Source organism: Gymnogyps californianus, chromosome 3 (assembly GCF_018139145.2).
Source record: "Gymnogyps californianus isolate 813 chromosome 3, ASM1813914v2, whole genome shotgun sequence".
In the NCBI taxonomy this organism is placed as follows: Eukaryota; Metazoa; Chordata; class Aves; order Accipitriformes; family Cathartidae; genus Gymnogyps; species Gymnogyps californianus.
In genome coordinates this window covers 14,974,684-15,002,175 of record NC_059473.1, presented here as the reverse complement: position 1 = coordinate 15,002,175, position 27,492 = coordinate 14,974,684, and the positions used below count along the sequence as shown (strand labels likewise).

The following is a 27,492-nucleotide window of genomic DNA, read 5'->3' as shown; positions in this document are numbered from 1 at the left end:
CGGCATTTTGACGGCCACCATAACGTAACTAAAGGACCTAGATGTGTTGGAAAGAGCAAAGATTTCAGGTCAGCAATCTGAGTTCCGAACTTCCAAAGGAGAGATGGATGAGTTACATTAGTAGGTGTTTCTTGGCTTGTAACTTTCGTTCTGTGTCACTCACGTTATTACACACATGGCTATATCTTAGCAAATGCAATATACAAACACCAACAGGCACTCAGCTAGCATCATTTGTTTAATAAAGTCTTTTCTGTTTTTAAAAAAGTTTACAAGACAGATGTGTTCCACATGATAAACAACTAGCGGCTGATCTTTCCTTTTAATAACTTAATCCATGCAGAAAGACTGGACTGCCTAACTTGGTGTTACATAGCAGCTGAACAATATACCAAAATATACACAGATCTACACGCTGCCATGGAAACAGGTAGCACACGACACCATAGAGTGAGAATCAAAATACAAGCCTGCTTGGATAATTTTCAGAATTCAAGTGTAAGTTTAAGGAAAAACCCTGATTTGCTTTTGAAATGGAGCTTATGTACTGATAGTGAATGTTCTGCTACAATCTGCCTACAGTCACCCTTTATTCAGCAGTCATGTGAAAACACATACACAAAAATGTTACAAGTCCTTTTTACTACTGATACTACACATTAACAACTGAATCTGATAGCATTGCTTTGGTTGTTTCAATACAGAATGATATAGGTTTCTAATGTCTTAGTTCTGTTTTCCCATTTTCCTTTCTTTTCCAAAGTTGTTGAAGAGTGGTTCTGAGGTGAATATCTGTTGGGTCTGTCTTCAAGAATCCAGTGTAGCTTTTGTACAAGAAACTGTGGAAGGCAAACAAACAGGAACATTACTATAGGTAGAGTAGAAATACAGTAGGATTCCTTCAAATCCCATAGAGAAAAGTATCTTTACTTATTGTCACAGCATGAAAATTAACGCTAGGCTATCAGTATATCACGTTTTAGTAATGTTCAGCTCCCTAGAAGTTCAAATGCTACTGGAAAGGTCAGACTGACCAAAGCACTCTAGAAGGCCTGCAAACTCCTGCTCTTTAAAATGTTCTTATTTCAACACACAACCCAGAAACAGTGGGGGAAACCTTGTATTCCTGTAGCATAGCAGCAAGGCCAACAGTTGCTGAGAAATAGTACATCCTCACTTTATTTTCTAAGAACATCTTTTCCTTCCCAATGGGCCTGCTCATCTCCAGTATTAAAACAGGAAGGTGCACCGAACACAAAGCCAAAGAGAGCAGAACTCATGGGATTCCAGCTGTTGTACAATACGACAATCCACTTCTGACTGCAACCCAATTAATGAACAAAACCATTTCACACCAGTCTTGAACCTGCTCTCCATGAGGCCAGAGAAAAAAAGCCTGTGGACTTGAAAGTTTCGTTGATCCCTTTTCCAGGTCAATCCAAAACAAATTAGCATATTTCCAGAAATCTATTCAATGCCTTATGCAAATTCATTCATATTAGTACCACACAGATAATATGAACTTCTATAAAACAGAAATCATCCCCCAATGTCTGACCACCAGGGAAATTCATGGATTTTAAAAACAAAAAAAAAAAAAAAAGGCAACTTTCTAAGCAATGCATGATACTGAATTGTATAAATCACAAGCCAGACCGAACTCTAGGGATGGGAAAACGAGAGAAAGGTTAGACCTTAACTTTGCAAAGCTGTTAATAATTAAACTGCATAGCCAGCTCAGGGCTTCAGTGTGCAGATGAGGGAAATAATACTTTCTTGAGAGCTTGGACATGTTTGAAAGTTCAAAATCAGCAATGTAGCTTTTGCAGGGGGGAGGGAAGGCAAGGAAATCTGTGTCCTGAAGACTTAAAACTGACTGGAATAGTATGATAAATATATATCTACATATGTAGATAATCCATGACAAAGGATTCAGGCTATATTCAGTCTAATTCCATTCACTCGTGTCCAGGCATGTCCTGCAGGTCAAGTGCCTGAAGGGAGAGTAAATTCCAGTTCTCATACTGAATTCAAGCAGCAAGTCTGGCTCTCAATGCCTGACCTAATGTTCTCATTAGATGGTGAAGGTATATGAAACAGCCTGTTATCAAGTCATCCTGGGAAAGAACAAACTGAGGAGGGAGGGGTAGGAACCATGACAGGAAGTTGCAGTTCTGGCCTGTCTCCAACCTCTAAAATGTTTTCCACTTCCATTGCTGGGGACTATGTGTTATTTGGGTATTACAAATGGTGGGGGCTGTTCCAGAGTGACTTGCCTGCTGGGTAAAGACAGAGAGAGAAACACAACCATGTATCTCTGCTCTGAAGAATACAAAGCAGGATTCTGAGTTAAGTCACTGCTGTGTTATAAGACCAAAATTTTAGATTTCCTGAGTCAACCTGGAAACAGTCGTGGCTGGGCCAGACTCACAGATACACACCTCCAGCCAAGCACACAACTAGGAAGAGGTTTTCACCCACTTCTACATTCTGGTGTGCCAACTGCAGGTAGAAGTGGAGGTTGCCTGCCAGCAAGGTTATCAGAATTTCACCTTTCAGCACTCCTAATGCAACTCTCTGCATGTGCTGCTTCAGTAAAGCACCCAAGGTTAGAGACTGCGAAGCAGGAAGACACAGCTTTATAGAGGAGTGGAAAAGCCAAACCTGAGGCCTGCTTTGGATGAGCTAAGGCTCTCTTTCCGAAGACACATCTCCTTCTGCTCCACTGCTTGCGCTGGGGTCATCCTTGTTACGGGGGGCATTTCTTTCTCTACTTGACTCAGAGGGCACCTTGGTTCTGGTCTTCTCTTTTCTTTGTTGCTGTTTTTCAAGTTTTGTCAGCTATTCACAAAGTAAGGAGAGTGAGAAAACACTTCATAGAATAAAATAATTTCAGAAGACTATTTCTAAAAAATCGTAAATGTGAGCATTTGTATAAAACTTGCAACTCAGATTCACACCACCAATACATATATCAATAAAACAGAAAAGAAAAAAAAAGAAAAAAAAAGCCCAAGGCTTAGATTTTCAGAAATTTGGAGAAGACAGTGAATTATCATCATACGCCAACATGATCACCCCCTGAGCATAGAAGAGAAGTGCACATATTCAAAGGACTACCCTCAGCTTTCCAGGGTTCCTTCTCCACTCAACACAATCTGCAAACATGGAAAAGAATAAAACACAAGGACCAAAAGGGGGAGCTGGATTCCACCAAACTCCTCTTCTGTTTTGGGTCTTAAGTGGCAGTTTTGTAGTTTCAAAGTTGCTGACAACAGATGTATCCGACGTTCAGCCATCCAGCACACAAGAATAAATTTATTTTATTCTTTATCCAGAGAAAGAGATATATGAGCCTTAGCATCACCTAGGATATAGAATAATCATTTCAAAGCAGCTTGGACAAAACACTCGGCTAATGCTGCCTTGCCACCTCTCAGTAGGAATGCTTTCAATGGTACTAAGAGTCAAACTAAGTTGCACATAGCTGTCACTTCTACATCTCTCTCCCATTTTTCAGAGAAGCAGGTTGCAGTAAGTTTTGGGGACACTACGTATTGATAGCTACTTAAATCACTACACTTTGTGCAGTTTATCCGTTTGGATAATTTCTGTAATCTGCTGATTTTCTCTACTGCTTCCACAATTTCCCCAAGATAAAGCATGCTAGTCATAAATCATAATTTCATGGCCAGAAGATAGCTTCTGAGGTGAAATCTTCATAGAATAAAATAAGCTAGATTATGTGTGTCGATCATGAATTAGACGGGCTCATGGAAGATGCATACAAAGACGTAAATCTGAGCTCCAAGTCAGTAACAGCTAAGAGTGCAGACTGCAGAGCCTTGGGAGGATGCACAGCATCCCCTTGTACCTTATCCCACATATATACACCCTCCTTGAACGCCTGCACACATGGACTTCTAGCCTAACACAGAATATTCTTAGTGGGCTATTTCAAAACTAAAAATAGTTTATTTTTACTATGTGAAATGACAGAGTATGGTGTATCTGTTTGTCTAGCGTGATCCGGTCCTCAAGTCACATGCACAGATGTAACAAACGTGTTGGGCATGATACAGTCAATATTTTAATTCCCATGTCTGACAACATGCACACTACTTTTCTGCCAACTTTTCTATATACACAGCACATGAATGTTAAAGGTAATCGAGAAAGTGAGTGCATCTGCAGGAAAGGAAACAAAAGTTTATTAGCCCCTAGTATTAAAGGTACTCAACCTTAATTAATGGTACTCCCATGCTCTCTACGCAGTTGGGTTTTATTTTTACAAATAGTACTGGGGTCATCCAGCTGCTGAAATCACAACTGGGGTTTCAATGATCTTTATGGTACAAAAATGTACCGGAAGACAGAAGGCACACTACATTAGCTGCAGGCTGCAGAGACATGAAAGCACAGTTCGTAGGTTTCAAAATATAGATTTTTCCACATTTAAATAACTACGTGAGCAGGTAGTGCATATTCATCATTCCTCACTGTCCCTCAATCTAGCAGTCAGTAATTGCAGAGTACCCCCCAACACAAGTACCCCCCAACACCAAGCCAAACCACAGTCAAACCTGCTGCAACAAACCTGTAAACAGCTGTTGCAATCTGTACCCCTTTCTTCTACTGCAGCATTGAGGCTCCTAGCAGTGACCCTTTTCCAACGATAATGATGCCGAAAAAAATTTCCATTACCTCATAGTTCTGTATCTTATAACTCCATGAAACTTCATTGTTTCTGTAAATAATGTGATTACTGAATGACATGATATCCCCTCTTCTCTAACTAGTGTTTCTTACTACTTGAAAGAAGAAAGAGCCTAAGACACATGACACCGACAGTTTAAATTGAGTTACCTTTATCTTTGAGAAGGCTGTGAGCTAACTCAATAAAGCTAACCCTGGATTTTCAAAACATGAAAAACAGTAGTGTATTCACGCTGTGAACCTTGTGTTACGCAATACAGAATCCACATCCATAATGTATATTTGTTCATATATAATTTACATATAGAGGCAGAAATGGCTCAATGTATGATAGCATGTCATATTACCATTTCAAACATGCCTACACTGGCCATTTTCCAACATGGTCTTGGGGGCAAACAGCATGCACACTAAGACTTCTGAAGTATATATAGCTATATATAGTTTTATAAATACATATATATGTGAACAAATAGTCTGATGTACAAGGGGACCATATTCTCTGTAGAAATAGGGGTAGCGTTCATATCCTAGAGTGAACAGTATGCAAAAGATGGTCTCCAAAGTTATGACATGTATATTTATCATGAAGGACCTCATAAGTTACCTAGTTCTGTAACTAATTAGTTTGAGAACAAGGTAGTACAGAGGGCAAACAAAACAGCAGATATGCAGAGATAAATCCAGATCCATCTTCACACCTGGCTCTGCAGCAGACCCAAAGCTCTACTCATGACTACTCAACTACATCTTTTTCTCACAGGGCAACATCTTTAATAGATGGAGAAAAAACAGGAGCAGGAATAACCTTGGAATATTTAGAACAACTCCCAGGTTGGCATGATCTGTCAGCAGTATTCACCTAGCTCAAAGAAAAATTACACAAAAAGTTCATTTAGATGAGGGGAGAGGATAATCTGATAAACTGTATTTATCTATGTCTCATATGAACAGGATTTACTTTTTTTAAAATTATAATAAATTAAAGGTAAAGTTCATTTATAAACTGTTTCATCCATCTAAAACTCAAATAATACTGAAATAGGTAAGGATTTGATTGTACCTATGGACATAAACACACACACATGCACGCTCTCCAATCTGTGCATACACCGTGATCAGTCTATGAACCAAAGTTCAGACACAAAGATTAAAATGCATTTCTTTGTACTCAAAATATAGTCTCATTGTTATTATGCAGGCAACAAAAGAATTACACATCTCAGATTTTTTCATTTCTGTGCTCATAAGGTGCTTGAGTAATTCAAAAGGATGTGTTACAGGAGTACCATTCACCACAAAAGACCTCCCAGTGAGTTGAAAACAGTTGCAACAGTTAACTTTTTGGTATTACAGTGAATAAAACTTCAGACACACAGGTCTGGTTCAATGAAACATATCTTTAATGCTTTCCATATAAGCACAGAGTGTGTTCCATACTCATCGTTTCATCTGCAGAAATACCATGAGCTGTTTGTGGCTACTGCCTTATGAAGTTTGCTGGCTAGCTGTGGAGATGGTGCACCTGTACAGAAAGTGTCTAACTCAGCTTTACATCTATAAACCAAAATTCATTCTTTTCTCAGACATCTTGGAAGGCTCCTAAGGATTCAAAGTGTGGGCATCTTACAGCAGAAGCAGCACTGTCTCATGGCAAAAGTACTGTGTCTGCCTAAGATGTAATGCTGGGCTGGTCAGCAGAGTGTAGCAGTTATATCTGCACAAGCGCTGAAATGTTCACATTTATAACATGACTGGACATCCTGCACATTGAGCTATGACATGCTGCACATAGGCAAAAATTCATGCACAGAATTAGAATCAGTGCCCCTCAATCCATTAAGACAGTCTTAACTACAGACATAACAAGAGTAACTAAGCCTGAAAACTCACATGGAAAATAATTTCAGATGTAAACCTGTACGTGTCAGTACTTTTATCTCAAGCCACAGTACCCTGAAATCACTTTGTGTTATGACTTTGGCCAGAACCAAAACCCACAAACCAATCGGCTATTCAGAAGTCCTTTATGGTCCCTTGCCAGCAGTCAAAACCTGTGGTTTGGGAATCAATACCGGGTCTGACCCAACTGCTGAATTTCTGAAGCATGAAAGAAGTCAGAAAAGTCTTGAAACATCTCAAGTGTTTAAGACCATCTCCCTTGTGACCACGCACAAAAATGCAAGAGTCCTCAGTCTACAGAAGGCAACTTTTCTTTTCTCCCATTGTAATACAGATATTTTACATTGCTGAGACACTACCAATGAACTAATAATCTCAAACTACATGGACATTGCTTCGTCCCCAACAGATTGACCAACACATAGAGTAATAGTTTTGAAAAAGGTCAAAATCTACATTTGGGTTGACAGCTTCTTTGACAAATTCTAACCTGATGCAATTTAATAGTACACCACAGACACAAAATTCTAAAAACTGAATAATTACAGTGGAAAGCTAGGTTGCACTGTGAAAGAACATTTCACCAAGGCAAAAATGTTTGCCGTCATGTCAGCTGTAATACTACGTCATATCACTTTTGCAATCAATTTGCTGTAGCAAAAATACGCAAACAAACTGGCACACCAAGTCCCCCACTTGAAAATGCTAATAATTCTCCAGGTTGTTTGTTTTGCTGAAGTTAATTTCCCACATTCAGAAATGCCTTAGTGTCATCCTTCCTTAAGTTCTACCTTCTTGAATACAGAAACATATCCTTTGTTTTCCTTTTTCTCTGTGATCAGTGTGTACACAGAGGTTGATTGCTGCTCTAGAGACAGCTTTTTGTTTTGCGATAGCCAGGAATAACACCAGAAAGAAGTGAATGACACCAGCAAGAGAATAATTTTGTTAGCAGTCTGCTGGAAAATCAGTAGCAGTGTTCATGTTTCTGGAACCTCAAACCACAACAAGATCTGCAGGTGTATGTTTTAAATTTCAGTAGTGGTGTGCCAAGCTGCTACAATTTCAAATCTTAAAAAAAAAAAAAAAAAGAAATCACAACAACTTTAAGGACAGGTTACATTTCAGGAAGAGACCAATCCTTCAAACTGCTGTAGGGCATTACAAATCTAGCAGTTTAATACTAATGCCACTAAGCAAATGATAGCACTAAGATAAAATGATTATCAGAGGTCTACTGCAAAAATAAATCAATGCAAAGGTCATGACAGAAGAAGGGTAGTCTTCACAATCTGTTAAGGAGATGGCAGATCATCTGACTTTTTCCTTTTCCTTTCCACATATCTACACCTTAGACTTATGATCAAAGTATTATTAGGAGCTTTTTTCTCTTTGAGGACACAATCCTTTTGGCCAATGAGCAGCTCATGCAAGGAATTACATACTTCATTTTGTTCCTAGAAGAAACGTGAGCAGCACACAATGAGGTTACACTATATGGGCCCAAAGCCTGAGGCAAGAAAAGTGCCACCAGCCCTTCATCAGTTAGCCTGGTCTAACTCACTGCCCAGGGTCTTGGAAAAATTCCCTAGCCAAGCAGTTTATCAGCTGCATGGCTTCCCCACTCGTTTTCCTCAACCGCTCTTTATCACCAGTGATATAGATAACCAGCTGAGCTCCCTTTGGTTCATTTTCCTCACCAAAACTTTCAGTATAAGAAAATGAACTCACAGGTTTTGGATTTGTTTCTTCAAAGTAAGCTCAAAAACAGTGCAACTGGAAGAAGAGAAACATCAAAGCTGGCAACATAGCATCTAGAAAAAATGTCAGCTGACGGTGCTAAGGAGAGGACTGTAGTTTATTTCTCATAATGGTGCATATGTTCACATGGGAAGGAAGAAAAACTAGGTGACAAAAAACAAATTCAAAGACAACGGGAAAAATCCATTTGCTGCAGACAGAGACCCTCACTGTATAGTCATTTACCATAGTTTCATACCATAAAATATTTGACACCAGCTGCATCAGGACTGTGCTACTGATCACACAATTCCAAGACAATCCCTATCTCTCCCTAAAATGAAAATGCAAGCTGAAGCAACGCCATACTTGAGGAACTGAAAACACCTTCAGCTACATTATATTAAAATGTTCTAACTGAAAAGTGATAGAAAAGTTAAAATACTAAATTTGGGTTTTCTCCACATTCAGAGGTGAAATCACTTCTGGCTACACAGTTATGAGAAGTCTTTTAAGGCATAAATAATACAATATTTATGTGGAATCTGTTTAATGGATTTTCTATAATCAAGATCCTCCTGCCATTTAAAAATGTAAGTTACTTAAAATGTCAGTCTTGAGAAGTCCCTCTCTCATTCAAAACACTGACATTTCCAAGGGGCACTACATTATTATTTACTCCTCACATCAACGAAGCGTGTGCATGCTGCTTTACAGTACTGATACAGGCAGGTTCAGTAACAGAGATCTGCTCCAATGCTTTCATTCTTCTTATTGCTCCCACTACAGTGTCCAGTTCCAAAATATGGTTTAAAATACAATGTAGTTTATTTCATTCTGGACAGTAATGGAACAAACGGGCCCACAGAGATCAGTTCAGCGTCTAACTACAACATATGCATTAAACACTGAAACTGCTACGCCACTTCCCCTAGCAGAAGAAATAAAAATGCACAGAATACTTCCGATCTGAATTCCATAATTATCCATAATGCTTTCAAAGTTCAAGGGTTTTTTTTGAGTTGTCACTGTGTCACCTCCCCAGGCACCCTCTGAAACGTCTTCCTGCTCTATTTCTGTCTGGCTACTTCTACTAGCTACAAATTCCTACGAAAAAATACAGAGTACATCTCCCTAACCTTCCTCAAAACAGGATATAAACATACAAAGCATTCTGGGCACAGCTAGCCTAATCTCAGCAATGATCACAACAAACTTCATCAAGGCAGCACAGAAATTTGCTACACTCTTAGCACTGACCTCTGCAATTATCTAAATGCATGCATGTAAGTTCAAAAGAAATCATCCAAAATTGCTTTACTGGTTAAAGCTGGAAACTACAATGCTTGTGATTTGTACTAGAACATTAGGAAAAATCCTTTTGTTTTCTCCATCATAGCCAAGAGTGAAGAGAAATACTTGATCTACCCTCTCAAAGACTATGTAGGAAATGTAGTCACTATTATTGAACTCAGAACAGAATCACCGCATGCGTATATTGACCTTCTCCCATTTTATGCCTTTTTGTTTTCACATTTCTTATCCAGTTTCTAATCTGTGGCTTTATTTTGCCTTTCAAGCAAAATTTCTTGTACATCAGACTTACCAAAAAGGTGCTTTAACAGCTCAATTAAATGCCAGCTATTTTTTCTTTTTCTATTATTCCATTCACATGTCCAAATTCCAAAATAATCACAAGTCTTCAGAAAAGGCCCAGCAATCACTAACTACTGCTGGTGTAGGAATCTTCTGATTTACTTTGTACTTTCAATTCATTTGCTTACTGTTAAATCAGACAACAATGGAACTGAACAGTTCACAAGAAATTGAACTGTAGTAGCTTCCCCTGCTTACTAGGGTTTCACAAACAGATGGGATATTCTCTTTTTTATATATGTACATACACACACATATTTTTTATATATATATACACATATATATTTGTTGTATGAGGAGGACTTTTTTTAATTAACTTTTTTATTAATTCTGTAAGTTATTTATTTATACCTCTCTAGCACAAGGAATATAAAAATACATTTGGATTAAGTAATCCAAATGTATTTTTACTAATTACTTTGCTAAGGAATTATAAAGATCAGATTACCAATTACCATCACAGACAATCACTCAAAAAAAAAGGTATTTCACTGTCACTTCCAATGACGTAAAAGAGCTATTCATCAGCAATTACTTCTCTAATCTCTTTTTGCTAACATCACATTAAACACTGCAGGATGGTTTATTTATCTCTTCTTGCTAAAGCACAAAGCAAAAAGATAAAAAAAACACCATCTCTAAGCCTTAGTTCCCATGCTACAAAGCAACTCAACAGACTATATGACAGCAAAAAAAAATGCAAGGGACAGGGAAGAGAGAAGAGAATGACAAATTTAAATTGGTTCTTCCATCTTGTATGATCGGTGAGAGATGATGGCACACATGTCAAATAGTAACAGGAAAGGATGCTTAAGAGTGTCAGAAACAGCAGTGCCTCCGACAGTGTGTGTTAAGGTCCCGGATATGAGCTGGAAAAGATACCCAGTAACAGTTGAAAGAGCTGCCAATTTTCAAGTAAATGGGGTTCTTTGAAATGTGGCATAGATTAAATTCTTTGTGCATCCAAAGCACACACGGCTGGATTGCTTTATTGGTGTGTGTGCCACTGTAACAGATCATTCATTTCTGTGACAAACAAGAATCCCCCACATCAGGACTTGCAATGAGCTGGAACTGAGGGTAGCTCATGAAATGTGTGTGGACAACACATTGCAGAAGGAAGGTAAGCAAATTTACATTACTCTTATTCTCATATAAGGACTGTCCGGAAACCACTCAGATAGCCCAGAGGAGGACTCTGTCCTCCTTTTCATAGGGTCCAGGCACAGACTCAGTAAGAAGATACTTGGTGTAACTTTACCTTAGGATAAACGACAGTGCTCTAAGCACATCCTGCACAAGAAGCCTCATCTTTGCTGATGAAGGTTTAAGGAGGAAAGGAAGGCAATCAACAGGCGAGACTGAAGCAGAGTCATTCTCATTAAACAGGGAATTCAGGCCAGACAATGTTCGAAAACCAGCATCCTTCCCAGTCTTCAGCCCATGTTATGACCACCAGGAAGCTGTTGTCAGATGGGAAAAGCAGGCAACTGTGAGGGCAAAACTCTTAAACAAGCCAATGTTCCCCAAGAAAGAGATGGAAACTTGCAAAATCCAGCACGCCTTGGTGATTCCTCTTGGGTTATTTTACACCCACACACAGGACAGCAGGGGTAAAAGCTCACTCAGTGCTCTCCATTTCAGTCAGAAACTGCACTGTGCCATCCTTCAGTGATCCACCTGCCCTTACACCAATGATTCCCACTAGACTGCTTGAGCAAAAAAGACTGGGCATCAGCTTTGCTCTAGAGACCAAGACACCATGGGGCTCCATCTCATAGTCACAGGCAGCAGGACACGATGCTGCCATCCATCCTGCCACTAATGCCCTCAACTGCAGCCTACAATAAATGCTGCTATACAAAGATACGGTCACCTGCACCTGAGACAGAGCCATGCAAGAGCATGGAGAATTTGTGCAGTAAACATTGCTCAGTGGCATGAAGGGAACATGTCTTTTCCTATTTCACAAAGAGCTGGAGTGGCAAAAGCAGAGGGTCAATACTGGCACAAGTACCACAACTAAACTTCAGCCTTAACAAGTCTATACCATAAACATGGCACCTGAAAACAGTGGGTTTGATCTTGAGGGTTGATGAACAGTTCAAAGGGGACATCAAAGTGCTCAGTTTCTCTGCCATCCAGCTTTCTGCAGACTCTGTTTCCCAGGCAAATCAGGCAGCAGCTCAGTTCCTCCAAGTAGGGATGTGAGTGCTTACATCTATAACCATTCCTCACTCCAAAGACAGAGTTGCTGCTGCTAATTATGTATGGTTTGGGCTGAGAACTCCTTGTGCTAAAGCTGTGAGGGCACAGAAAGAAAGACCAGGACCAGATGTAGTTCTTTCAGGGGCTAAAACATCACAAAAGGATACAGAACAGAATTTGGAGGTAAAACAAAACCGACTCCAAACCAAGATACCTTAGCTATTTAAGGCAACAAGAGATGCTTCTTTAGGCTTTCCTATGCTCTTTTCCCAGTAGGCTCCAAATGCCTTTAGTGTGATATTTTGAGATATCCAGAATTCCCAGGAGATGCATAATTTCCACCAATTACAGCCACCAGTTGCACTGCAGTTGCCACAGAACCTGTAAGCAGCCTTTAAAAGAGCAGGTATAAACATACATGGCTGACTGAAAAACCCAAATGTCTGATTTTTAATTCAGAAGAGTGATGGTCAGATGGCGACTCAAGGACAGACCCGATCAGCAAAGTGATTTTATCTTGCTGTTAAACTGGTCAGGTAATTTGGTAGGATCACTGTACATGGGACAAACTGCAGCTAGAAAGACTGAACAGAACAGAATAGAATAGTTTAGTTCCCGTTGGAAGGGACCTACAACTATCGTCTAGTCCAACTGCCTGACCATTTCAGGGCTGACCAAGAGTTAAAGCATATTATCATGGGCATTGTTCAAATGCCTCTTAAACACTGACAGGCTTGGGGCATTGACCACCTCTCTAGGAAGCCTGTTCCAGTGTTTGACCACCCTCTCAGTGAAGAAATGTTTCCTTATGTCAAATCTAAACCTCCCCTGGTGCAGCTTTGAACCATTCTCACATGTCCTATTACTGGATACCAGGGAGAAGAGATCAGCACCTCCCTCTCCACTTCCCCTCCTCAGGAAGCTGTAGAGAGCAATGAGGTCACCCCTCAGCCTCCTCTTCTCCAAACTAGACAAGCCCAAAGTCCTTAGCCGCTCCTCACAGACAGGCTGTTGTGGTTTAACCCCAGCTGGCAACTAAGCACCATGCAGCCACTTCCCCCTTCCCCCTCCCAGTGGGGTGGGGAGGGGGAAAAAAAAAAAAAAAAAAAGGTAAAACTCATGGGTTGAGATAAGAACAGTTTAATAACTAAAGTAAAATAAAATACACTACTAACTTAGAATGATAATAATAATATAATAATAGTCATTAACAGGAATATAACAAAAAAAAGAGAAATAAAACCCCAGAAAAGACAAGTGATGCACAATGCAATTGCTCACCACCCACTGACCGATGCCCGAGCAGCGATTCACCCCTCCCAGCCAACTCCCCCCCATTTATATACTGGGCATGACCTTCTATGGTATGGAATAGCCCTTCGGCTAGTCCGGGTCAGCTGTCCTGGCTATGCTCCCTCCCAGCTTCTTGTGCCCCTGCTTGCTGGCAGAGCATGGGAAACTGAAAAATCCTTAACTTAAGATAAGTGCTACTTAGCAACAACTAAAACATCAGAGTGTTATCAACATTATTCTCACACTAAATCCAAAACACAGCACTGTATCAGCTACTAAGAAGAAAATCAACTCTGTCCCAGCCGAAACCAGGACACATGCCTTCCAGCCCTTCCACCAGCTTCGTTGCCCTCCTCTGGACGCATTCAAGGTCCTTCACATCCTTCTTAAATTGTGGGGCCCAGAACTGCACACAGTACTCAAGGTGAGGCTGCACCAATGCTGAATACAGCAGGATAATCATCTCTTTTGATCGGCTGGTTATGCTGTGTTTGATGCACCCCAGGATGCCGTTTGCCCTCTTGGCTGCCATGGCACACTGCTGACTCATATTGAGCCTGCTGCCAACCAGCACCCCCAGATCCCTTCCTGCAGGGCTGCTCTCCAGCCACTCCTCTCCCAATCTATACTTGTGTCCAGTATACTTAGTTCATCCCAGGTGCAGAATCCGACATTTGTTGTTGTTAAATTTCATGCCATTGATGATTGCCCAGTGCTCCAATCTATCCACATCCCTCTTGTCCCTTCAGAGAATCAACAGCACCTCCCAGTTTGGTATCATCAGCAAACTTACTAATGGTGCATTCAACTCCTACATCCAGATCATTGATAAATATATTTAACAGAACTGGCCCTAGAATTGAGCCCTGAGGAACACTGCTGGTGACCAGTCGCCATTCAGATGTAGCCCCATTCACTACAACCCTCTGAGCTCTGCCCTTCAGCCAGTTCTTCACCCAGCACACCGTGAATCCACTCATCCCACAGCTGGACAACTTGTCCAGAAGGATGCTGTGAGGGACAGTATCAAAAGCCTTACTAAAATCCAGAAAAACGACATCCACCGCCTTCCCTTCATCCACTAGACGGGTGACCTTATCATAGAACGGTACGAAATCAGTTAGACAGGACTTTTCCTTCGTTAACCTGTGTTGACTGTGCCTGATAACTGCCTTGTCCTTTAAATGCCTTGCAATAGCACCCAGTATAATCTTCTCCATAATTTTTCCAGGTACTGAGGTTAGATTAACAGGTTTGTAGTTTCCTGGTTCTTCCCTTATGCCCTTCTTATAAACTGCAATAACAATTTTAACAAGGTTAAGTGAAGTGTTATACAAATACGGTTGGTTTGGCCTCACTGACACTGGTAATAACAATCCCTCCCTGTTCTGTTTCAGCCTGGAAAAGTTGGTCACTGTTGTGTTTAGCGGATGAGAAAACCTCATCACTACATTTGGTTTTCAGCATAGCCTGTGCTGTTCCTCAGCAGAGCTAACTCTCCTCTCCACTCCAGACTTAAATTCAGGACTTAAATTCACTGTTCTCTTGTTTCTGAGAAAGAGGCAGCTCTCCAGCTGATTGTTCCATCCAGCCACCCACATGCAAAATCCCCTAAATGTCAAGAAATTTCACTAAAAAAAAGGGCAGGGGCAGGTCCAGATACATTAAAAACATAGCTAATGAGTCATGATTAAACAGCAGCTTTAATGATGAGCAAGAATAAACTGTAAAAAGCTGTTTTGTATTACACACGCACGACCTTTACCAGGACAGCAGGCAGCTAACAGGCCAGGGAACTGAAGAAAACAATGCAATTATTTAACTTTTCAGAGGCTGCACAGGAAGCACAAGGTCCTCATGCCTAAGGAAAGGTATACTGCTTCATAACAGGAATGCTACAAATTTGCAGAGGAAACACAGCCTATATATCCACCCTTTCCAGACAGACCTTCTGCCTCACTTACCTGTTTAGGGTCAACAGTGGCAGCCGGGGATTCCAGTTCTATTGTTACAGGACCATCATTCTGGATGTGTACCTGCATGTAGGCACCAAACTTGCCATCTGAAAAGGGAAGGGACAAGAAGTGCTGAGGCGCTCTTGGAAAGATAACACATACCAAAATATTTACCAAATGTACTACTAAAAAGAAAAAAAATACATAAAAGGACAGCCAACTAACAAGCTGCAGAAAGCTACTAAGAAAAAAACAGTCTATGTGCACCCAGCTATGTAGTCTGACATTCAGAGACAATAAATATGCAGCTAAGTACAGAAATGTCTACAAAACAAACCAAGTCTACAGATAATCAAGGTGCTCACAGTTCAGGATAGGCAGGATAGTTCTCACAGGCAGGAGATGAAATTTTAAAGGATGTAAAGGCTTAGCCTAGGCTAAGCCTAGGGATCCAGTCCAGCTAACCAGTTGATGTTTTGAAGAAATCTTATATATAGGCAAAAGATAAAAAGACCCGAAGCCTACTCTGAAGCATTTGACATTGAATACTCTACAGCAGGCAACATTTGTGTGCAGCTCAGTCCCAATCTGCAATTTCTACATTCCTGTTTGCAACCTAGGCCATTCTTTGACAGAGTTTGGCAAAAAGGGCGGAAAAAAAGACAGCGTCTACTCCGTCAACCCTGCCTACTTCACAGGAATACACTTCTGAAATCAGAAATGTCTATGTCATTTGTCATCAACGGCATTTATTAGCACACCAGCTGAGGCACAGACCACATTTTTGGTAAGCATTTGAGAAGTTTCCATCACAACAGACCCATGACATTTTTATCCTGTATAGTCTACAAAAGCCATCCCTTTGTATGCTGTCTTCTCCTTAAATCTCATTTTTCTTTGTGCAAACTTCCTTGATCCATTTTTTCTAGTCCAGCTTTCCACTCGTCAAACTCACCCCACCCTTGGCTGAGCCTACTTGACTGCTCACTCCCACATATTCTCTTCTCCTGTCCCGCACACCTGAGTAGCCTTTCTAGACCTTCCTGGTAGGGACAGCAACCAGAACAGATGCTACCATACCAATACAAATGCATGGAAGAGAAAAAGGTTTACTGCAGCAAGCAGACAGAAGTTATCCAAAGACTGGATCAGTCTCACTTACTAGGAAGGCAGGCCTGCAGCCTGCTCAGCAACAACCAAAACCTCTTCCAGTACCACCTTGGACAGTGAGCAAGAACATGCTGGAAGCCATAGGCTCAAACTTCAATGGAGCAACCACCCACTGGGAATATTTACATGAGACTTCGTATAGCTGCACAGCAGCTTTCCATGGCCATGTGTGATGTCCTGGACTGAACAGAGGTCAAACCAAACTGTCCTGATCCTTCACGAGTGCGTTACCAGGGACAAATAGCTCTGGAAGAGTTTTCAGTCTCTCCCTGTCATGTCCTGTAAGCCAGACAGAACTCTGGTATTTGCTTAAAAGAAAAAGGAAAAAGAAAAGGCATGTTCAGGCCCATCCAACACATATAGGCCATATCACAACAGATCTACCGCCCAACTGCTTTTCCAAAGGCTGCATGCCACAAGCCACCCCATGAGCTAGAAATAGAAGCTCTGGCAAAGCCAAAAACTATAGCACTGCACAAGAGACTGCTGCCAACCATCCAGCAGCCAAGGAGAAGGTTCCTGGACTGACCACTGAAGAGTCACAGCAACAGAAATGCCAATGGGAAGGGGGCAAGAGCATGATACGAGGAAGTATTTCTATGAAAAGGAATGTGATTTACTGAACAAAAAGCTGCATAATTTTACCAGCTGCACTCCTCAGATGTTTTCTGCCCCACAGACGAGGTGGCAGAAGAGAACGTGTGCCCAGTGTCCCAGCTCACTGTCTCTACACAGGCTCCTTTGATCAAATCAACCTTCAATGTTTCACATGGGCTGAGAAATGTTATGGGTCTTGAATCTAGAAATCTGACAAAGGCATGGCTTCCACAGCTGCACACCCCCAGGTCCAAACAGTAGCAAGGTTGAGCATGTATTCCCAGTAGGTACACACTCACAAACACACGTATGCTACACACACACAGCCAGCTGCAAAGATATCAATAAAGACACACTCAGCACTCACATGAAAACAAATAGCACCTACAGCCTCACCCTGGAACCCTTACTGGCTGATCAGGATGAAGGTCCATTAGTGGGAAATATGTACATGTATATAATGTGGCCCCCTCCAGTAGCTGGGCTTAGACACTCAGTCTGCCCAGTAGCTGCCTATGGATCTTGGCCTCCCCAAATGCTGGCACCTGGCGATACAAGTCTCTGAGGCCTGCAGCCCTGCTCCAGGTGCTGGTACAGACCCCCTCGCACACATGCACACACACACACATCCACCCCCAGCCCTTTGCTGCCCTCCCCCCACCCAGTCTTACCCTTAGAGAGAGAGAGAGAGAGAGAGAGGTCTCGCCCATAGAGACCGCCGGTCTCTCCAGCAGATGGCCAGGACTTCTCTAGTCCATCTCATAGCCAGCTCCTCCTGTGGTCTCACCCAGACCTAGCTCCCAGACCACCACACCTCCTCACCAGCTCATCCTGCTGGGTATGTACTCACTCGGACACCCTCACTCGCAGACACGTGCCTCGGACCCATGGTCCAACTCCAGTTGCTGCACTCAGTCCCCCATTCACACACATGCACACAAAACAGTGGGTCCTTCAAAATAGTTAAAAATGGACTTTCGTAAGAAGACAAGGCAGACTGTGCTGATCAGGTGCAGGGCATGGCCACAAGTATACTGATCGGTCATCGCTTACATGCAGCTGGCCCTTTTTATACCCGTATCCCTTTATTTTCCCATGCTTGTTCCTCCTAAAATCACCTAGATCCACCCCCTTCCCTGGCTTTGGTTCCTTAGCTAAACATCCCATAATAAGTCTTGTGTGACCTTGAAATGCTCTCCTCCTGCATGTGTCCCGTGTCCCTAGGCAGTGACACCACTCAGTCTGAAAGGTACTCCAGAGAGCCACTCCCATTGACTCCCCAGGATGGGTATCACACCTAGACCATGGGACTGTGGGTCCCCCAGGACAGTCCTGGCAGGGGCCCGGACAGGGTTTGCGATCCTCTGAGTTCAGAATTTGGGTTCCCCTGCCTGCCTCTCTGCTCCTTTGTGTGTGTGCAGACCAGTTTTGCATCACATAACCTAAGAAGAACTACCACAGTAGGAGCGAAAATGTCTTCCATCTGACAACTCCACTGTAGGGTCAGTGCCCCCTGGAGGGAAGGGACAACTGAGGCTACGGTGGCATCAAAGAATGGCATATCAGAAATTACTGGCACATCAACAGTTACTGCTTTAAAAAGGTGCAGCTGTCTTGATTGGGTAAATTGAGTAAACAGAGATACCATGAAGCTGTCAGTATTTCAGGAAAGGATCAGTGTGTTCTGAATGGCAGCTAACAGTGCAGAAGAAAAAAAGAAGAGAGTTACTAAATAATTACAGAAAATAATAGAAAATTTACGAGACAAAAGTATTTACAAAGCAAGTAAAAAAACTCAACAAGACCTGTTCTCATTTTATAAATTTGCAGGAGCCTGAAACATGTAAAGGGTCACACTGAGAAAAGATATCAGAGCAATCAAAAAACTAGCGATTATAATTTTCCAGCACAGTTTTCAAACCCTTTGCCACCCACGATAGATGAGAACCTGCAGGGAAAACGCAGGTAGTTCTTCCCTAAACCTGTAGCTTATGGTTTCACTGGTGAATCATGCAGACACACATTTTCAGAGATGCCTATAAATGACTCTCAGTTGAAAAATAAAAGCTTGAAGAATGCTTGCTGCTTTTGGTTAGCTCAATCTGCACATCTTAAGTCTAGCTACCATAATGTGTAAGAGTCTCTTAGACTCTTACAAATACCAACTACAGCACAGGAGTCTCACAGAATTGTTTCCTGCACAGAAAAAGGCAGTTTCTGCATCTGACAAGCACTATAAAACAAGACCCTCTACCTTCATGCAGACAATGAGGGAAGGATCTACTGACATGCTTAGAAAGTGGTTATATTGCTTCTTTACGAAGATCAAGCAGACGCTACTTGAGCTGCTGCTCCTAGAAGGGTTGTTGTTGTATTTACAGTGTATATGGAAAGACATGTACCTATACGCTGATCACATAAACCAGTCAAAACTAATGCATCTTTCCTTAACAAAACAATAAACAAAAAAATACCATCTTAAACTTTATTAGTGGGAGCACAACTTTTCAAATAGCTCTCTATATATCATATCATCCCTCTGCTGTACTTTACTCACAGAAAAGGACTGCCTTTTGCACTTCCGATACATGTATGGACCTAAACAAAAAAGTAACCTTCACAGGCCCCTTTTTTCAAAGGCTGATAAAGTGGTCAAATAAGCCCCCACCTTTACCAGAACACTCAAAGCACTCCCATGTCACAAGCACTTTCCGTCTTGTTTTAGCATCAGAACTACTGTCAAGGGACATCTTTCTATAACAGCTCCCTCCCATTCTCCTCAAACTTCCATTCTTTTCACCTAAGGTCACCCCAGGTCAAGGTGAATCACAGCTCTGAAATTTTAAGATTTAGGGCTAATGGAAACAGTACTTAAAACAGAAATGTCTGTTAATGCTGCCCTCCTCTATAGCCTCTCTCTTCCAGACCTTCCTCTCAAAGACAGGAAGGGTCTCAGCACCTTGCAACCACCACAATATGAAAGGCAGTGAGGGTTTCAGTCTGAGCAACCTCATTCTCTCAAAGGATTTAAAAAGCCAACTGAGGGAGAATTTCTTCACACATTCCAAAATCCCTTTATTGGTCTTAATCCACAGTGTCTTGTGGACCAGCACACTCCTTCATCTTCAAGCTTTCAAACATACTGCAAAAGTGATACTGTTGTCAAAAGCAGCTGCCACCTTCCCTTATCACAAACTGAGGTGTCCTATAGTTTCAGGGTCCCTGGTCCCTGCACAGTATGTGCTTTCCTCATGGGATGCTTCTGGATTTTTGTGCTGGCAGCTCCCTTATACAACAAAACCAAAGGGTTCTAGTGGTTCATTGGTGCCCACAGCTCTTTTCAAGAAGTGGCCTCACTGTAACATGGCTTTTTTCTCTGCAGCTTCAGGGCCTGGTCTTGCCTGAAAGAACAATGGAAAGCTAAAACCTAGTTTCACAATTTCTTCTTAAATCAACGCCTAATTCCTCCTTAGGAAGAGATGCTTCTTCAGCAGAATCTCCCCCAGTGTTGGCTGCCTGCCTCAAAAACATGCTCCTGCCTTCCTTCCCTTGTCCCAGTGTGTACTGTAGCGTCAGTATATGGCAATTCATATAACCTTTCAGAGAAGGCATTTTTCATTTGTGTGTTATGGTTTCCTGAAGAGGTAAGTTGAGAGACAAGCCTGACTCCCCTAAAACAGACTGACATCTGTGGTACCACTGCATTTTGCATTCACCTAAGTGCACACCAGTGGAACACATCACCTCTGCGGTGCTCAGACAGACAAGCAAGCTGCAAAGGAGTTGATTGTTCTGCCCTTGAATGCAACTTTTGAAACTCCGATGCAGACAAATCCCTCTTCTGCACAGGACTGCAAAGAAACTGAAGACATCATCTCTTCCACCTCTCTGTCTGGATTGATTTTCATTTTTCAGTCAGAAGGAAAGAAGCAGAAAGAATCCACCCTCCTTGGATGTTGCTTGTTACCCCACCAACTTTGGTTAAATTTATCACATGACCCTGTACTGTCCATGGGAGACACCACCAACTTAGCCTTAAATACTGTTTCTTTTCCTGCTTTTTATACCACAATGCTCTTCAATGTAGTAAGTACCTTTCCCCACTTTAAGACTTCTTGACTGATCAAGTCACCTCCTTGCAATATCCTCTGCAATAAAATAGGATCCTACAAGTATAATTAAAGTGACAAGTTTATTCTGCTGGACACCCATCTCTTTGAATTCCTTTTCCCTTAGAATCTGACATGCATGCCTTCCTCAGAGGCAAAGAAGATCTTTATCTGAGGTGAGACAGAGAAGCCACATCTGAGATGTAAAGACTTGAAAATGAGATATAATTTACTTTCAGAATATTTTTTGGACATATCTCAAGCCTTATGACCTAGAAACTTCACACTGGTTTTATTCAGAAGTTACTTCTAAGCTTGTCTACTTGGAAGTTATTCCTAATTAACCCCATGTGGGTACTCTTGCTCCAGATAAGAGCACTTATTCCAAAGTGACAACACTCACGAAGGGAATTAATCAAAGAGAATAAATCTGCTTTCAACTTGCACCAAACCTTAATCTGAATTAAACTCCTCCTTGTGGAACAGTCCTCTCATATTTACTCAGATACTGCTATTAAGGGGAGTGAGATATTTCACACTCTTTGTCATGCTAATCCTTACTGCCTCAGAAGCCTAAATCCACATTCAAGACAGAGGCGAAGGCCCTGACACACAAGGAGAAGCTTTGGTAGGTCTAGTTTTTCGATATTAGCTTGCACAACAGAGTACTCAGACCTGCATTCACCACCTCTGCGCCTCAGAGTGGAGTGAGGTGTTTAAGAATGAATTTCACACCAAGAAAGCACTGAAGCAAGACAAGCAAGGACTTCTGATGCAACCTTCTCTTTCCTAGACATGGGTGCCCATCTGCAGTCTTAAGACGTCTGTGTTAAACTAGTAGCCATGGCTCTGAGCCTTCTCCAAGATTTTGTTTGTCAAATGTCCCCCCTGCTCTGGGTGTGAAAGAATGGTTTGTGCTTCTCTCTGGGGAACACTTACCATTCTGGGCATCTAGCTGGCAAACTCCAGATAGACCAGATACCAGACAGAGGAGCTGCCTGCCCAGCACCTACAACAGTGGCACACGTAGTAGCTCAACTTCCAACAGCCAAATTAGTCTACTGAAAAAATATAAAGACTAGAAAACACAAGGCTCTTAGGCAATATGGTAAGACATTTATTGATCTGTCTTTGACTCAGCTACACCAATTCCACTTTAAATGATTAAGTTATTCCTCTAAAATGCATTAAGCAATTTGTAAGATCAAAGGGAAGGGCATCTACAGCAATCCAGAGAATCAAACTCTAATCTCCCAATAACCACAACTGTGTGTGTATGTGTATCTGTATGTGTAGGGGAAATAAATGAGAACAGATTTTGAAGACAGAAGGCAGAGCCTCATGCTGATACACTAAGCCTATTTTAATAGTCCAGCAGCTCGTTCACCAGTGCTCCTTCCCAGGGCCCTCCCATCAACCTTTGCAACACAGTACCACGTAGGACAGCCCCCAGCAAGTCAGGTTCTGATTTGCTTAGGACTTTTTCAGGGCAGAATTCAGTATGTTTGCAGGCCACTCTAAATCACAGCCCAGGTATTACAATTTCACAAAGTTATACTTACACTCAAGCAGTCCTGCTCACATACAGCCTGCCAGTGTGTAAAGGCTCTGTGCTCTAATACACCTCAGCTCAGGGAAACTGTAAACTCTGCTGATGCAACCACAGGACTTAGCCTACTATCCAGGAAACTGCCAAGCTTCAGAAACTTCGTATGCACAAAAATAAGTAGATAAAACCAGCACACAAACAAAAAAGCACTGGCAAAGCAATTGGCACAACAGAAACTTTGATCATAAGAGTCTAACAGACTTGGATGCAGCCCAACGTAGACTGGCACAGCCTAAAGAGAAAGCAAAATTATACATTAACAGGTGGTTCCAGTGCTGCCAGCAGTTTCAAATGCATGGGTTATCTGACACAATAGCACAGGCAGTCACTCTTGGGCTTCTAAATCTATGTTTTCAGCACAAAAAAAAAAAAAAAATGCAGAAGTGAAAGCTCTTTTTTCAGGAAGCATTGGCAAACAAGTGCCAAAATATGGGCACTTAACAACAGTGGCTATTCATTTCAGGTGTATAACTGCTATTCACTGAAATGAGTTCAAAAAGCTGCTGTCAAAATATAAACTGATTGAAAGTATTTCAGAAACAGAGTATTTCCAAAGCTCAAGGGTAAAGATGTAGATATACAGAGATACATCAATTTTTCCACACCTCATTTAAGTGAAAGAAGAAAGTCCATACTTGCTTTTAGTTTACCAGGACATAAGGGTCCAACTCAATCAAATCTTACCAGAGCAAATCTTATTCCCATTGACTTCCCAGGAAGTTCTATTACCAGTTTCAGAGGCACAGGAACGGGTCCTAACTTAGCCATAACTCAACAAAGATAAAGATTCAAAAAGCACATACTCTGAATTCATTAGAACAGAAGTTTTCTATGTTACAGACTGAAAGGCATGCAGGGAAGGGGTATCAGAAATGCATTCCTTATCATCAACAAATGTTGATTGGAAGAACATATCAAGCTACTGGAAAGATGATACAAGATGGACATTTTATGTGTGCGTTTCACTGCACCTCCTCGGAAAGTACTGGGATAATTACCATCATCTACAGTCAATATGGAGATTAGCCTCTAAATGTTTCCCCAGCTATCAGTTTTCTTTTTCTCCTTCCTCATAAGGAAAGTAAGGCTGGCCATTATCTATTAATAGCCCCCATTTAAAAAATAGTCTTTTCTAGACACTTGTCTTCTGGGCAAGTGTATCAAAAAATCAAGCCTAAATATGAAAATGGCCAGAAAGCAAACAGAAAAGCAAACAGAAAAGATTAAGGGTGGATAGAGCACAAATGCAAAGGGAAGCCAGGCATTTTCTGGTAAAGAGAGAACTGTTGCATACATGGCATAGAGTTGAGAAAAGATAGTCTAAATCAAACGCTGTTCTCAAATAGCACATTACACCTCCCACTGTCATCATTTCCATTTAACAGAATGTAAAACTAAAGTGACAGATGGAGCTACACTGTCCATCACACACTGGCGACGCCTTCAAGTCTGACTAACCACATATGCCTCAGAAAAAATGCACCTCCTGGATTAATCTATCTACACAGCACAAAACATCCAGTCTTTGAAGGAGTCTGACCCCAGAGCTTGTTCTCATGGCTACAGCCTCTCTCGGTTACATTGTCAGAGTCATTACTCATGTTGTACAGCCAATAACAATACAAGAACATCTACATGTCAAACTGTTCCAGAGGAACACCACGAAACGGCTTGGCTAGTGGAAGACTGGAGTGACCACCCTGCCAGGCTTCTAGTGAAAATACCATAACATCCCCTCATCTACTGCCGCGTAAAGACAGCTCCTTTGCAACACAGACAGTAAATCGTACAATAAAGAAAGTAACGATCAGGGAAGAGCACATACAAACAAGGTCCATTGGTCACATCAAGGACCTTACCAACCTTTTGCCCTTACCTTTAATAAGCTCTGGTTTGTAGGCTTTTCTTAGCTGCTCTAGGAAGTTGTTATAAAAACACTCCGCCTGTTCTGTGGGCATTGCCATGTGGTAGTCGGGCTTGTTTCCTTTCAGGATGCACTGGAGAGTAAATTGGCTCACACACAACACTTCATACTGTTTATCCATCACGCTTTTGGACCAGTGCTTCCCACTTTCATCTTCAAATACTCGCAAGTTCAAGATCTTTCGAACCCTAGGAGGAGAAAAAGATAATTCCTAAATTGTCCCATGCAGGATCAAAAGTTAATGCCTACCACACAAGATGAGATAAAAGGGAAGGCAGATGCATATTCATTCGGCCTACACATAACATGATATCCCTTTGTCCCTTCCTTCCTAAACCACAGGAATCTCGTCACATTAGGCAGAGCCATAACCAAGAAAGCCCTTACACACATACATAACATTGTCAGACCATTAATTAACATCATCATTTTACAGAGCATGAGATCAGGACAGAATAACTGCAAGTTACAGGGTGACATAAAGATGGCATAGGAAGTAAGAAAGCTTACTCTTTACTATCTGATTTTATGTGTCACAACATTATTTAACATGTGAATAGCTTTGGGAATTTCAATCCTCTCACCGCACTGGGAAATCACACTCAGTATGAAACGAGATCATCCTAAACTATGGTTGTTTCCAAACATGATTCACATATATTCCTCCAGCTTTGTCACCTCCTAGCACTCTTTCCAAATCTGGCCCCACAAGCCAGATGAGGACAGCACTTTTTCATCATGATTATAGAATCATAAAATCATAGAGTGGTTTGGGTTGGAAAGGACCTTTAAAGGTGATCTAGTCCAGCCCCCCTGCAGTGAGCAGGGGCATCTTCAACTAGATCAGGTTGCTCAGAGCCCCGTCCAACCTGACCTTGAATGTTTCCAGGGATGGGGCATCTACAACTTCTCTGGGCAACCTGTTCCAGTGTTTCACCACCCTCATCATAAAAAATTTCTTCCTTATATCTAGTCCGAATCTACCCTCTTTCAGTTTAAAACCATTACCCCTTGTCCTATTGCAACAGGCCCTATTAAAAAGTTTGTCCCCATCTTTCTTATAAGCCCCCTTTAAGTAATGAAAGGCCGCAATAAGGTCTCCCCGGAGCCTTCTCTTCTCCAGGCTGAACAACCCCAACTCTCTCAGCCTTTCCTCATAGGAGAGGTGTTCCAGCCTTCTGATCATTTTTGTGGCCCTCCTCTGGACCCGCTCCAACAGGTCCACGTCCTTCTTGTACTGAGGACTCCAGAGCTGGACACAGTACTCCAGGTGGGGTCTCACCAGCGCGGAGCAGAGGGGCAGAATCACCTCCCCTGACCTGCTGGCCACGGATGAGAGGAGGAAGGCAGGGAACAGTGCAGAACTGCAGGCGGCAGCAAAGTAGTGACTGGGACTTGTTTGTATTTGTATTAAGGCTGATTTTTGGATCTGGGGGGCAGAACTGACTGGTTTGAATACTCAGAGAGGACAAGGAGACTTTCACAAATGGATCCTGAAAAGCAGCAGGCAGACTTGCAACCCAGTCTATGGCTGGACTTTGATTGATAACAGGACTGCATGCATGCCACTCTCCTGTCTTTGGTTTCTTCTTTTAGCTTCTACAAATCTGCAGCACCTATAAACAAGGGAGCGTATCAAGTACAAAGCATTTCAATTGCAGCCATCAGCCAGACATTTTACGCTGCACCAGAGGTGAGGCAGTTAGTATAAAATAAAGCTGAGACTTTGTTATGGTCATAGAATAGAATCATAGAATCATGGAATAGTTTGGGTTGGAAGGGACCTTTAAAGGCCATCTAGTCCAACCCCCCTGAGGCAAGTCACAAAAACCATCCTTGCCAATTTGTGTGTGTCAAAGACAAACAGAATTGACTCCTGAACGAAGCAGATGGTTACAAGCCTTGGAAGGCCGCAGCGCACAGGCTTAAACCATCGTCACTGCTGTGTTTTAATGATAAAGATGTTTGTTGTTTCATTTACAGGATTGCTGAAGTTTCCTTTAATAGGACTTGAAGAGCCTGCTTAAGCTGATTTCTTTCATTCCTTTTTTTCAGAGTCTTCCTGCCTTTCCTGCATCAGTCATCCAAACAACCTGGTGTTGAGAGCACAGTCACTACGGATCACTCGCTTGCAATATTCAGAAGCATCTTTCACATTCACCAAGGTAGGAATGAGAAACGACAACAGAGCAAATGTTACACACTGAGGAGGCAAACAGTAAGGCAAGCCAACGGAGCATGTCATAATAAAAACACCTTCAGCTTTGCTGCAATTCTCTAGAAGTTTCACATGTTTATGTGAGATCTTTGGTGACCTTTAGTTCACATCCCCACTCTCTACTTTCTCTTCCGCATCTGCTAAGAGATGTTTTCACCCTCGCTCACATTTTTCTCTCTTCACTGCTTGAGCCTTTCCTCTTCTTGACATCAGTTAGCTTTATTACCTGTTTCTTCTTTACCTTCATAAGAACTGAGTTCAGACTTAGAACAATGAACAGTCCAAAGGAGACAGAAGAAGTCCCTGGAGAACTCTCTCTTGCACGTGTTTGCTGGCTGAACCACAGTATTTTGTGGCCATGGAACAGATGGCCAGAGCCAGCCCTCCAGGCTGCC

At 41.9% G+C, this 27,492-nt stretch overlaps 1 protein-coding gene across 1 annotated transcript in view; it reads right to left on the bottom strand.

Moving 5' to 3' along the window:
* Positions 1-220: 220 nt before the first annotated feature.
* The window catches only part of DTD1 (D-aminoacyl-tRNA deacylase 1), a 30,093-nt gene continuing 2,821 nt past the window's right edge, over positions 221-27,492 (bottom strand). The window contains exons 3-6 of the mRNA XM_050894171.1: positions 24,832-25,067; positions 15,480-15,577; positions 2,665-2,841; positions 221-839 (exon numbers count right to left, since the gene is read on the bottom strand). Of these exons, the coding sequence (XP_050750128.1) occupies positions 2,686-2,841; positions 15,480-15,577; positions 24,832-25,067 (490 nt within the window). The 3' untranslated portion in view covers positions 221-839; positions 2,665-2,685. The remainder of the gene's footprint in view (positions 840-2,664; positions 2,842-15,479; positions 15,578-24,831; positions 25,068-27,492) is intronic.